Raw genomic sequence first — 13,609 nt, forward strand, 5'->3', positions numbered from 1 at the left:
TCCTATGGGAAAGTCCTTACTTTGGGCTAAAGTTATCTGCCTAACTTAGAAATCCAAGGTCACATTTCTTAAAGCAGGATTTCTCAGCTGGATGACTTAAGCTGTAAAAGGAAGACTGTCCTGTAGGAACATGCCTGGCCTCTCTTTCTGTTGAACAGGCTTGACATTGAGCTTAAGTTTAACTGTTTAACTGAAAAATCCTGCTTTGTGAAACATCTGCCTGTTCATAAGCCAGTGTCAACATACGTTTTCAAGATGGCTGACAAAATAGTGAAATGGTGTCTGTGACCTGAAACAGCAAATCAGACAAAAACAGAAAAGTTTTTACTTTAATTTATTGGGAACAGACAAACATAGATGCTTCAAAGCTCCCTGAAGTTGTATGCAATGGAGTTTACATTAGACACAACTTTCCTCTCAGAACATCTTTAAGAACTGATTTAGTTATACCATTTGAAACATTCGTTCCCACTGTAGAGGTCACACAACAGACAGGTGGTATGCTTAAAACGAACATTGCAATTATGTGCACAATCACCCCTAAACAAGGCTGAAATATATAATTAAATATTTTTTATTCAATTCACATACATATTCTTTTTTTTTTATATTGTAGTGGTTAGTTTTTGCAAAGCTGCAGTTGAATACAAAAGTACAGACAGAGGAATCTAGTCTGGTCAATGCTTATGCTGCTTAGGAAAGAGCACTTTTAGAGGAGCCACTGCACAGCTTTATGATCGAACCTCATCACAGAACAAGGAAGCATTTGTCAGAACTGTGGTCTGCTGGAGAAAATGGCCTGAAAATGTCTTAGAGACTAAACTAACATGTTGTGCTTCAAAATATAGTCCAAAAGGTAGGAAGGCATGCCACTGCTCCTATTATTAAAGCTGCCCAACAAAGTTTTTGTCTAGATGGAGAGATGTGTAACTACCAAGTAACCCGTCATTTATAATTAATGGAAGCTAAGGCAGGCACAGACTGCCTGTTAGCTCGTGATTTTTGCAGGTACTCGCTGGTGATGATCTGCACTTGTATGCCGTTTTCAGAGATACCTTCTTTGCTTAGTAGCGCCATTTCTTCATCATGATGGACAAAAGCTTAGCTGGGACGCGTACAACTAACATATTTACCAATTGCAAATCCACGTAATTTTATAAACATTCTGAAATGTTTTTGCTGATAGTTCAGAACAGGTATCATGAATTTTAACAATATTATTAATTTAAGAGAATACATATATAGGTATGGCACCTGAGATATAAAGCAGTCCATAAATGTATGTGAATGAAATATGCTCAATTTTCTAATTAAGTGAATTGACCAGCCTACATGTATTAGTACAGCATGCATATTCATCGCAATACATGTTCATATAATGCAGATTTAGATGGTGCAACTCAGGTTAAGTGCATTATTCAAGGGCTAACAAATTGAAAGTGGGCAAATGTTACAACTGTGTTGTTACCGAATATGAAGATTTAGCTCCAAGAGATGCTATCAAGCTAAATTCCTGTCTGTTCTTGTAATAAAGCAATGGCTGGTTTTAGACAAGACAAACCCCCAGTGTGTAAAGTTTGGACCATCATAAAAGCTTTAGTTTAGTCTTTAGGGGTCTGCTTTACTAATGCCATTGTTTGTAAGAAAACTAGCACTCAGAGCCAGTGACTGATCAAGGTATTTATCATGGGTCAATCAAGGTTCACATACTAACCATTTCACTGTGTACCACAGGCTATGTCAGTCATTTCTTAAAAACATTCAAATCAAAACACAAGAAAGGCAAACTATTGTCCTCATGGGCACCGATAACCAAGAGAAATAAAAGCAATGCAACAGCAGTACAGATTTAAAAATTTCATAGTCAAAAAGAATGAAATCAGACAAAGGACACTGCATCAATTAAAAGCTACCATCAACTAAACAGCTGAAAGATCCCACGCTTGTTGAAGACAGACATTTATAACTTAAAATCATTTCAAGAGTACAGGCAGCTACACGTTTCTAAGAGTAGTCTTGGGTTAAATACCATGGTAATAATACAGAGGCACACATAGCTTGTTCCAGAGTATGTGGGTGAATTGTCACATCATCCTCATATTCATCATCTCCAGGTTACAAAAATAAATTAATTAAAAAGCTGATAAGAAAGCCTCGGTATAATACAACTTTTATGTACTTGCCGCTGCAAACATACCTGTGTGGCAGGATTTTCCTTTGTGTATATGTGAGATTATCGGGAGGTTTCTTCAGGTTGTGTGGGAGTGTGGAGTGGCAGAGAGCGTAAACCGGGTTGCAGAGCATGTAGAGCAGTAATGGGCACTTCCCATTCTGGGAGACCACAACAATAAACACTTTCTGTCCCTGCTCTAACACATCTGGCTCAACTCATCAGTGGATTGGTAATCATCTTAAGAGTTGAATCAGGCGAGTTGGAGGTGTGGCCCTGCAGGGGTGGGTGGGATGCATATGGTAGGGAGCATAGCTGAGGAAGAGGTGCTTGGCTATCAGGATGTCCATGATTGCATGTTGCGGAGCATGGCCTCAAAGCGCTCCATGCTGGGAGCCTGAGCGTGCTCCAGTTGGTCTGTCAGCCGGCTGTACAGGCTGAAGGACTTCAGCTCCAGCCAGATGAAACCAAAGCGGTCATCATCAAACAGGACAAAGAGGCCTGGCGTGCGCTCTGGGCTTGTGAAGCCATGACCAGCTATGAGGCCTGTTCCATAGAAACTGATACACATTCAGAAATCAGTTATTAGTTGGTGATTTCAAGCAAAGCTTTTTCACAAGTATTCTTATGTATGCTTTACAAATCAGCTACTAGGGGTATGAATCTCCTAACTGAATCTCTTAACTTTGCTTGATGTAATGCATAAACGATTTAATGCAATCATGAAGAATTTAAATTTTAAAGTGATTTGATTCAATCATCTTGGTACAATTCAGAATTTAATTTGCAAGCAAAAAAAACAAAATTATTGACCGGATAATTAGCTATAAATAATGTGGTTAGGTGCAAAAGACCATTGCATAGTACTGTATAAGAAGAGTATGTGTGTGTTTATGCATATAAAAAAATAAAATCATCATATAACATTATAATAAATAGAGATAAATACAGTAAAAAGTTATACTGATTAGCCAAAACACTGATTAGCCAAACCAGGTATTGGAAATGGTCAAACAAACTGCCGTACATAAAACCACTGTTTGCTGTATTAATGTTATTTGTATTTATTGGCATATTAGTGCAAATACTCTTACTGCCCAGAAAAATACCTTTTTAAATATCATTTTAAACTTGAAAAGGTGTAAACTGTTCAAACTGACTCCAAATTGAAACTGAGAAAAAAATCTAATCAGACTGACCAATCAGTCTGCTTTCAGAGAAATATGTACCTGGACTTGAAATTGTGCACAGTGCACAATGATAAGACAGTGATACTCACCACATTTTGCATGTGCGTGGGTAAACCTCATTGCGGGCCATGACTCCTAAAGGCAGGACGAAGGGCTGGGATTCAGGGCTAGAACTAGCTGCTCTGGCACCAGCCTCCTCTGCTTCAGCGCCACTGGCAGGGGTAGCATCAGAGCCCTCTGCCCCAGAGGAGCCCTCTTCTGCATTTGCTGATGCAGCAGCAGCAGGACCTTGGGAGCCCCTCTGGACCTCTTCATGCACCCCCATCACCAGGCGAGAGAGCTCCTCGATACTCCGCTGGTGCTCCAAGTCAGGCAGCTGCACTGGTTGACTCAGGTCTATGTCTAAGGTCAACTGACCCGCTGGTACGTTAGGGTCACCCTAAGGGGCAAGCGGAAATTCATCAAAATCAGGAACATTTAAAATTATTCAATGTTTATTCTATTTTACCACTTTAAGCTGATTTCAGAATGTTTATATAGGCACAGTAAGGCTGTTAATATATATATATATATATATATATATATATATAAGGTGAAAAAACATGGGGGCTCACTGTAAGTTTGGTGGCTTTGGCCCGAGAGCCATGGAAGCTCAGCATGATGATCTCCAGGCCATGACTGCCGTATGTGCCTTTGAAGAGGCCCGGCTGCAGCAGGTCTGAAGGTAGGCACGGGGGCAGGTATATACGTCGGTACGTCAGGCAATTACTGCAAACACAGTACACATGCTGTACTGAAAACCACTGAGACAGAAAGTGTGTTACATTTCTGCAATGTGTGTTCAAATTCAGCAATTCTAATTCTAGCAATTCACTGATATGGGAATTATTGGCTGATGGTGATATACAATATTTTCATCTACATATCTGCTTATGCCTATATGTACATGTTTATAAAATGTAGAAATTAGGATTAAATCTACCCGATTAGCTATATGGAAAAATATGACATTTAATTCTGTACAGTTACAAATGTAGTATGAAATGAAGAAAATGCAGACATTTTAGTACAGTAGCCCAGCATCACCTTAACATTCTGCTCTTCCAGAGTAGATCATCAAATACATCATAAAATACTGAAACACTGGTCATATCTAATCATCTGTCCTATACAGATAAAATGGTTTTAACAATTATCTGTCGATACCGATATCATTCCAATATGCTTCCCTAAAAATGACTCTAAATAATTCACATCAGGCCTCTCTCTTTTGCCTGAACCCTTTTAGATCAATACCTTTGCACTCTTTACAAAGAAATAATAATTTATAAACACAGTTACATGTGACTACTGTTCTCTACATATGAAGCATAGTCTCTTAGTGTGCATTTAATAAGACATAACTAAAAAGAAATCACGGCAAAGCACTGCAGAATTGTAAACTACTGTGTTGTGTTGTTGTAAGCTTCAGAGCAACTGTTAATTGGCAAGACTGACTAAGAGACTTACTCATATTGGCTGGTGTAGATGAACTTCATGAGAATCAGCTCCTGCATGTGTTCATGAAAAATGTCCTCCAGTGTCCGTCCCCATTCCTCCTCCAGCCAAGTACGGAACTCCTGCAAAAACAGGCAGGCAAACAAACAAAATCAGTCAAAAAAGCAAACAGTACTTCATACCTTCTCTTAAACTTAGGCATAAAATACCACCTTCCAATTAAGATGAAACAAAATACCTTCTAATCCACCTCATGAATGTAATGTCAAACCTGTTCAGATTTTAACAACAAAAAAAGGAAGCTTGGTTGAGTAAAGGTGGTCCCTTACCTCTTGTCTGCCCCCTGGCATTCGATGGTGATCTGTTTGGTTGCATTTGGTTGAGAACTCATCTTTTTTTACAGTCTACAAAACATAAGCATCACATTTTACATTATGTCACCTCTACTCCACCTACCTGTCATTTTTGGAATTGCAATACTCTTAAAGGGCCCATATCATGAGAAAATACAAAACTTTGTAACACTTTTTTCAACCTTTTATGTAGTATGTAGTATGTACATATGTTACAAAACATACACTTCACAGTCCATACGGTCCATAATCACACTGAAGTTATAAGGAGTGTTTGGACCTGGGCTGCTCTTGAGTGAAACACAATATAGAGCAGCCAATCACAACAGAGGTCATTTACATATATCAGTCTTAAAGGCACAGTAACAAAAAGGGATAAATTCTAAGAGGCTGGGACAGTCATGTAAACATGCATCATGACTATTACACTGTTAGTGCTACATATAGGGCTAGTTTTCTGAACATGGATTTAGCCTAGTCTTGGACTAAATTGCGGAGTCAAAGGTGAACCACCACTGGAAAATCCTTTTAGTCTAGGCTTAACTGGGTCTGGGGAACTGGGCCATACCCACACAAATGTCATGGATATTAGGGGGGAAAAAAGTAAAATACAGGAAAAGAATATAGGATATGGGCCCTTGAATAGAAGTATGCAAACTTGTTTTGATTGACAGGCACGCTGACCTGAATATCTCCTTTGTGAGGGCCCTTATGACCATACATGCACTCCACAGTGGCTTTGTTACTCTCCCACATGTGGATGCGGAAGAGAGGACGGCGGCGCATTGGGTCCTCCACTCGGGGATCATGTGGTGGCAGATACATCCAGCCAATGATGAACAACCCATCCACCTACCCAGAAACATTACAAAACAGAGATGAACAAATTCTACATTAGCACACTGATATGGAAATAAAAACAAGCACAAACAAGTTCTAGTGTTGGGAAATCATCTTAAAGGCATTTATTAAAAGTGAAACGACGTACCACTACGTTGAGCAGACCTCCATAGGGGCCTATGTCTGGCTGCCAGAGACCCAAAATGTGTCTGTAAGGATGGAGCACTGCAACGCAAACAAAAGATATGGACTTACAGAACCCAAAAAACACCGGGCTGAGTGGCATGCAGTTGCACCAAATCAACACGGGAAAGAATGAGAGGAAAGGAGGTAATTGCAGGGCATTTCAACACAATGTGTTAGTGTGCAGTTTCCTTGTCTTTGTAGAGCTTCTATGTAATTACACTGACACTGAACGCATAACTCTGCATCCACAGTTGTGCCTTCTATTGAGAGTGGTTAGAAAGTGAAAATTACAGCAATAACAACTCCATTCTGTCAGGGGAATACATATTGCACTTGTGAAAAAATGTGTGAACCCGTTAGAACTGACTTTCAGCTCCCAAAATGTGATCTGATTTTCATCACAGTCACAATAAATATAAGCGGTGACAAACAAATTAAAGAAGAAGCAGTCTAAACAATCAAGGTCATTGGAGAATGTATACAAAGCCTTACACTGTTACACTGTTGTGCAGGTACATTTCTTGTACATTTCTCAAGGTACAAATAATGTCGATGTTCCCTCAAAGGTACATCAGTGGTTTTAGGGTCCAAATGTGTACCTTAGTGAAAAGTACGTATTTGTACCTTTTCATAACCTAATGTTTCAAAACAGAACAATAAAATAAAAAGCCTGGAGATGAGACGGGGTGTGTGGAGCCAATACAACCTAGAAAATATAATTTCAATGGATTACCGTTCAGTTATATTCCCTGACTAAAGGTATTGAGATTTACCCTTGAGGGTACCACCACAGTGATAGTTTCATTCCTTTTTTTCTGAGAGTGCAGAATGACCTTAAAAAACATAATTGGAATCAGGTATTCCATTCAATGTGGATACGGCTTTTACCAACAAAAGCACACTTTTTGGTTGCCTGCTCCAGCAGAATTCTATTCAAGTGCAATTTCGGTTGACCTCAGAAAAAGAGTAAAAAAGTACTGGAGAGTGTTACAATTGATTTCTCTATCGATTCACCGTCTGGAAGGTTGTGTCTCAGGGCTTAGAATTATAGAAAAGCTTGTCAGTTTGTGAATTATAAAACTGTAAATTCTACAGCAGAATGTCAGGGTATCTAATTTAAAAGTCAAAAGCGTTTGGGCTTTGCAACATGCCAATGTCCTAAAACATAGAAGTACTAACATAGAAGAACTGCAGAGTGACTTCAATAGAAGAAGTACTGTATTTTAGACTGAATATAGTCATACTTCTGACCTCTATCCTATTCAAATGTTTCAGTGAGATATTGGTAAAATGCACTGAACTGAAGCAGTTTTACACAGAAAAATACCTCCTAACCCTAGACTAGCTATAGGAAGGTTATTGCCAATAATGCAGAACTCACTAGCTACTAAATATTAAGATGCACATGCTTTGTCCACCAATGACCTTAACTGCTTAAAGTTTTTAAATTACTTACAAATATCAGATCACTGAAAAATAAGGGTGGGCGATATTGCAAAAGTACATCACGATACTTCAAGACACTTGCATGATACACGTTATGATTCAGGATAGTTTTCTTGAAGCTTGATAAGAATAGATAAAAAACACTAGTAGTGTCACATTTGAAAAATACTATCAAAAACTATGAACACAAAGATTTTTGTTTTGATAACATAAACCCACACAAATGCACTAAATCTCATTAATAATGTCTAGTTATGCTCTCTTTGTAAGGAAACATGCAGCTCATCAGTGTTCTTTTAAGTATGAACGATTTCCACGATATGCTCAGTAAAGCATATTGTGACTTAACGTGATGCAATTTACCATAGTAATGATAATTATTAACATATTACCCACCCCTACTTACCGATCATTCACAAACTCTCACAACTCAATAGTCTAAAACATCACTGTTTGCAAGTAAGCAGTGTGAAAGAAAGCAGGAGTTACTAATAAAAGAAGAACCACTTCACACAATCAGGTCAGGTTAGGATCACCGCAGAGTCCTGCATGTCAGGCCAGTGTGTGTCCTTCTCCCATGCATGCAGGACACAGAGGCGTGCAGGGCTCCAGGCAGAAGGTGCCCTTTTGTGCTGATCTAGGAATGGCTTCTCCCACCCAGCTCCTGACCCGAAATCATTAGAATAAAATCGCCAATCAACTGCCCCCAGATCAGCAGGAAAGGGCAACCTCTACCAAACACCACTTGCAGAGTGGCCACGCAGATGGACCACCACATTCAGCCCACACACCTGGCAGTACATACAGTGTGTGTACACGTCCCGATAGTCCATGTGCTCGTAATCGGGAAGGAGCTTCATAAAGCGTCCTGACTTCACCCGAGGGTTCACACCTGGACAGGTACACAGGTGGAGGCACCACAGGAGGAGAGGATAGGCAAAAGAGGACCAGTCATGTGAGCTGGACACTACGCATATGTGCACACATGTGAGGTGAGATTAAAGGGGGCACAAGGAGAGGTGATGTGAAGAGGAACGAACAGGATTAAGCCGCAATGCATGTCACATGACAGCATATTATGCAGAAAATTAAACAGTCGATACATCTTCCATACTTCTTCACTCTTTTGCCTTATTCTACTTTTTCAAGCGCACAGCCATTAAAAAACCTTTACGGGCCCATGTAATGGAAAACCTCACTTTTCCAAATAAAAGAGAGTATGTGGTATGTAAATGTTGCTAAAATTTCAAAATATACCATTCATTCCCCAGTCCATAGGGTGCATACATGGAAAATAAGTTGCAAAAACACAGCTTTTTGAATCCATTGTTTTTGTGATGTCATACATCTGTCAACACACTTAACCCTAGCCTTTTGAACTGAAGCTATAAGGAGTGTTTCAGCAGGAAATTGACCTTTTCTAACTTGAAAACAATGAAATACAAGACAAATATAGGATATGGGCCCTTTAATAGCTTACTTAAAAGTAAGGAGATGCAATAATGCACTGCAGTGCAAAGTAGGCCTATATAATGCAGGGTCAGGGACATGCCACATTAGCTACTGTTATGAGCAACTAAGGGAGGACACTGCAGCACTAGACGTCAGAGTGCAGCAGAAGGCCATCAAGGGACCCATCAGACCAGCCTGCTGAGTTGCAAACTCTGAAGTGTGGAGATGAAGCTAAAAGCCTGATCGGTTATGAGGTCAAAGCAGCCTGAGGGATGGATGCAGCAAGAAAACCACATAAACCATTCATGACTACACAAATATATGCACAGCATAATAGCTAATCTATTCTAGACCAATATTATCCACAAAGGCCATTGTGGTTGCAGGGTTTCATTTAAATGAGCAGGAGAACACCTGACTCCACTTGTTTGAGCAGTTGCTCAGTCGACAAACAACTGATCAAGTGTGCTCCTCCTTTGTTGGATTGACAGCCTGCAGCCATACAGGCCTTCTGTGGATAGGATTGGACACCCCTGCCTTACATACACTGGAACGGGCTTTCATTCATGTTAGTCTTAATAAAAAAAGTCAGACTGAGCTCATTCTTTTAATACGGCTTGTCTGCTGCGATTCAGGAAGATGATCCACAGAGGCTGTCTGGATAATGAGCATACTCACGTTTGACATAAAGCTCCCTGCTGGACACACCCACGACCTCCATCTTCCGCAGGTCATCCTTCATGCCAAACTCTGAATAAGAAATGAGCAGCAGAGAGCAGCAGTCAGTCAGTCAGCCAGGCTCACCTGTGTACAGCAGCAGTAATGTACGTGCGCGCGTAGCTGCTACTGGAGCACACTGAATTACAGAGATTAGCGGTTCGCACCAGTGCTCAAAACGTTGCCTAATCCTGCTCATTCAAGGCTACGGACACCTACCCTGACATACGTACAAAATAATGCAAGACTGAAACATGCATGCGCCATCGGTACGGTGGCCTGCGACACGGCGATCTGTTCATATCGAAACGAAACTGCTGACAGACTACAGATCAGCAGCCAATCCCAAATACGACTAGCATGTAGCTACAGTAAATAAGCAGCCTGCGTAGAGACTCTGATAAGAGTGCAGCTCATCTCCCCAGCATAGCCAAACACGGTCAAAGCCCCAGTTAACCCAAATAGTGCAGCGTCATATAAGGCACCCTAGCCGAGCTGGATATCCCCCCACACAGCTGATTCCAGCCGGTCTGCTCGGGCGGGCGAGCTCTGGTGGTGGTAGTGGTGTTGTTTACCCTCTATGCATCGTCTCCTCCAGATGGTTTCCGTGCTGAGGATCTGCCTGAATTTCTTGCACACCAAGGCCAGGTTGGGCAACGCTGTGCCGGGCAACGTGGAGAAAATCTCCACTAGAAGCTCTGGGGGAAGATCCAGCAGAGACTGCGGGCTCTGCGCTCCTGCGCTGACGGCAGCGGCCTCGCTAGGCCCCGGCGCGCGGCTCTGAGGCCAGCCGCCGCCGCTGCCCCTGGTTTCGCCCACGATCTTCTCCCCCTCTTCTTCGTCCATGTCCATTTCGGAGTCGCTGCCGTGCTGGTCGTGCTGGCCGTGCCTCTGTCGCCGCCTGCACCGCCGCGACTGACCCACTCCGCAGAGTCTGGCACACACCGCCATCCGTAGTCACCAAACGGGCAACATTACATCAGCGGAACAGCTGCCGTCCGTCAGTCCCTCTCCGCTCTCCCTCCCTCTCTCTCTCCCTCCCGCTCCTCTCCTCACCGGCCCAGTCCGTCAGTCAGTACGTCCGCCTGTACTCCTCTCACCGTGAAACGTCGACACGCACACCCTCGTCTGTCAGCCGTGCTCCTCCACTACGTGACTGGGCGTCTTCCCGTGACGTGGGCTGGTCGGCCGGCCGGGGGGCTGGAGGGGTTTCAGTCATTTCACAGACAGCGGTGGAAGAGATCTACTAGCTGAATAATCTATTTACTTAACCTAGCTACTCCGCTGCATCTACTGCATGCTGTACTGCTTTGTTTATGATGTACCTGATTTTCCTGAGCAAGACCACTGAGCAAGACAAAGACAAGTCCATTATATAAAAATAATGCCAAGAAATCCGAAGCAAGCACTACTTTTTAGTTGTTGAATAGCCAAAGCCTTGTTTATATTCTATTACAGGACAGACGGTGTTATTTCACCAGGCAGGATTTCAGTAATTTGAATAGTTTAATTCAAAAGCGAGTGTACTTGCTTATATATGTCCTCAAATCAGGCCTGAATTACCCGGTTAACCGAGAAGTCTCACTACTGGAAATCCACCCAGCAAACACAGTTACGTTGTGGCAACGTTGTGACGACCTATTGTTTTGTTGCCCACAACGTTAAAATGTGATTCCTCAGAAAGTTGTGACGTTATCAGACAACGTAGGCGCAACGTTGTCAGTATGTTGTCACAACCTTCTAGAACATTCCTGAGTTCCATTATGTTGTGCATGGAGCTCCAAGGAACTGTGCTAAGTTGTAAAACACAACCCGCAACTTCACTGAGTAATAAGGTTGTGACAACGCCGTGACAGCCTTGTCGAGACAACGTAAACAGCACCACCTTTTGACAACGTTGTAAAAAAAGTAGACAACGCTGTGACAACGTTGTGTTTTCTGGGTATACGTTTTTCAAAGGAATGTGTTTTTCCTCAAAAGTTGCTCCAAGAGCTTTGCAGGGCTGTGTTTTTTTGTTTGTTTGTTTTTTGCCCAGCTGAACCAGTAAGAAAGTGAAAGCCAAGTTAAAAACATTTCGAGCCAGCCAGGAGTCGAACCTAGAATCTTCTGATCCGTAGTCAGACGCGTTATCCATTGCGCCACTGGCCCGATGTTGAGCTAATTCTCTGCATAAGCCTCACAGCCAATGAGAAGCACGCAACATTTGCTTATGTCTGCCTTTTGTCCAATAATTTTCTCTCTCTTTCTCATGTCAGTGTGTCTTCAGGAAACCGAGGACTTCGAATCCAGCGGAAAGCAGTAGATGCACGCAATTCCTGGAAAGTGTTTAATGGGTTGCAATGGAAAACCTGATTAATTAATTGATGTGTACATTATTCACTTTTTAAATTCACTTTAGGTCTGTAATCGTTCATGTTTCAGCGTTACAGAGGCTGACTGGTGACCATTCAAGAGCACTGAAATAGTTAACTGTATACTTTTATGTTGCTTAAAATACGTTCAAATAATCCTACTGACATTTATCACACGAACAATATCACGGAGCAATGAGATGCACATATCAGAATGTCCGGCCGAGATCCGTTTAAACAAGTCCACTTTAAAGACGAGCCCATCGTTTAATAATACCACAGTGGCCTGTATGGTGCTAGAAGCGAGTGCTGTGACACTTTGGTGTTAAAATTAATTTAGCCGAAGCCTTGTGGTGGACAAAGGTGGTATTTGACGAACTGGATGTTTCAGTAAACTGGATAATTTAACCTAAATAGAGAGAGCTGTTCTCTCACCTCTTCATGACTGATAAATCTTTCTACTTATATCATCCCCTTCACTGGGGCCTTGTTCTTTGAAGAAAGGATTTATTCACAGCGCAGTTTAGCTTCTTACGTAAAGAATCAGTTACGCAGTGAAGACCCACAGCTGACTCGAACCTACCATCTTCGGTTCCGCTCCACAGCGAGGCGCAGTTTGATTGGGAAAAATTAAGCATGATTGGACACGGCTCACATCAAGGGCTCGACACAGGGTCGATTGTTGCTCGTTAAAAAAAACTGACAGTAAAATACGGCCCTGGGTTCGCCTCCCATAGAAGGCACTTTTTATACTTCAGGTACATGTGCGGTTAGTCTTTGAACGTGTTTCAGTTTTAAAAATAAAACATGATTTTAACTCCATTTCTAACAAAGATTCTATATTTTTGTTCTGTTGTAGTTCATTCAGTCATTCGTTCATTCATTCGTCCATTTGTTCATTTGTTAGTTAATTAATTAACTAGTTAATTAATTCGTTTACGATTAAGTATAAATTATATATCATATAACAAGTGATACAGACAGGTTAATTCCAAATGTAAACCAGTAAGTACGTTTTGAATGTAAAAATCATATATTTTATGTGTAAGTTGACGCGCGAGGGCATCCCGTGCTGACGGTTTAACGATTCTAACGCTGGGATTATTCATCGTGTGTCCACAAGTATATTGAGTAAAGACTGGAACTCGATGCCTGCATCCGAGTATCTGTCAGTTAGACAGCTGCTCACTGTAATAAGAGCAGAATTACAGAGAATCTAGATTATAGACCCGATAAGGGGAACCTGTTGACAAGCGGTGTCATTGTGCTATTGTTCACCTGACTGCGTTTCATGGGCAGATTTGAGCGGCATCAAATGCTTAGACTGTATTTAGCATTAATTATAGATCAACATGAAAGTAGAGCTTGTTGTTAGTTTTGTACAGAGTTCACGGTTTACACTGTAAA

General features: G+C 41.5%; 1 protein-coding gene and 1 non-coding gene across 4 annotated transcripts; both read right to left on the bottom strand.

Annotated features, from left to right (window-relative positions):
• Positions 1-317: 317 nt before the first annotated feature.
• On the bottom strand, positions 318-11,013 carry fbxo31 (F-box protein 31). 3 transcript variants are annotated; one of them, XM_036575879.1, is made up of 10 exons: positions 10,427-11,013; positions 9,813-9,884; positions 8,488-8,649; positions 6,199-6,275; positions 5,895-6,062; positions 5,187-5,261; positions 4,870-4,979; positions 3,975-4,128; positions 3,450-3,799; positions 318-2,730 (listed from the first exon to the last, which is right to left on the bottom strand). In XM_036575879.1, exons 1-10 carry the CDS (start codon positions 10,800-10,802, stop codon positions 2,508-2,510), a joined length of 1,767 nt encoding a protein of 588 aa, XP_036431772.1. In that variant the 5' UTR covers positions 10,803-11,013; the 3' UTR covers positions 318-2,507. The 3 variants fall into 3 exon arrangements, with proteins under 3 accessions (XP_036431772.1, XP_036431773.1, XP_036431774.1); XM_036575880.1 differs by having other exon boundaries at positions 8,488-8,574; positions 10,427-11,012; XM_036575881.1 differs by lacking the exon at positions 8,488-8,649 and having other exon boundaries at positions 10,427-11,010.
• A 913-nt stretch (positions 11,014-11,926) lies between these two features.
• On the bottom strand, positions 11,927-11,999 carry trnar-acg. The gene has a single exon. It is a non-coding gene; the product is annotated as a tRNA-Arg (tRNA).
• Between the last annotated feature and the right edge of the window lie 1,610 nt (positions 12,000-13,609).

Source organism: Colossoma macropomum, unplaced genomic scaffold (assembly GCF_904425465.1).
Source record: "Colossoma macropomum unplaced genomic scaffold, Colossoma_macropomum, whole genome shotgun sequence".
Classification (NCBI taxonomy): domain Eukaryota; kingdom Metazoa; phylum Chordata; class Actinopteri; order Characiformes; family Serrasalmidae; genus Colossoma; species Colossoma macropomum.

What these genes read in the sequence shown, in the direction of transcription:
- fbxo31 (XM_036575879.1), bottom strand. Translation starts at nt 10,802, where the DNA reads ATGGCGGTGTGTGCCAGACTCTGCGGAGTGGGTCAGTCGCGGCGGTGC. An exon ending in GAGGTCTGCTCAACGTAGTG is followed by an intron (nt 6,063 to 6,198) that starts GTACGTCGTTTC and finishes GTTTCTGGGTAG; the next exon opens with GTGGATGGGTTGTTCATCAT. An exon ending in CCAAAGCCACCAAACTTACA is followed by an intron (nt 3,800 to 3,974) that starts GTGAGCCCCCAT and finishes CTTGCCCCTTAG; the next exon opens with GGTGACCCTAACGTACCAGC.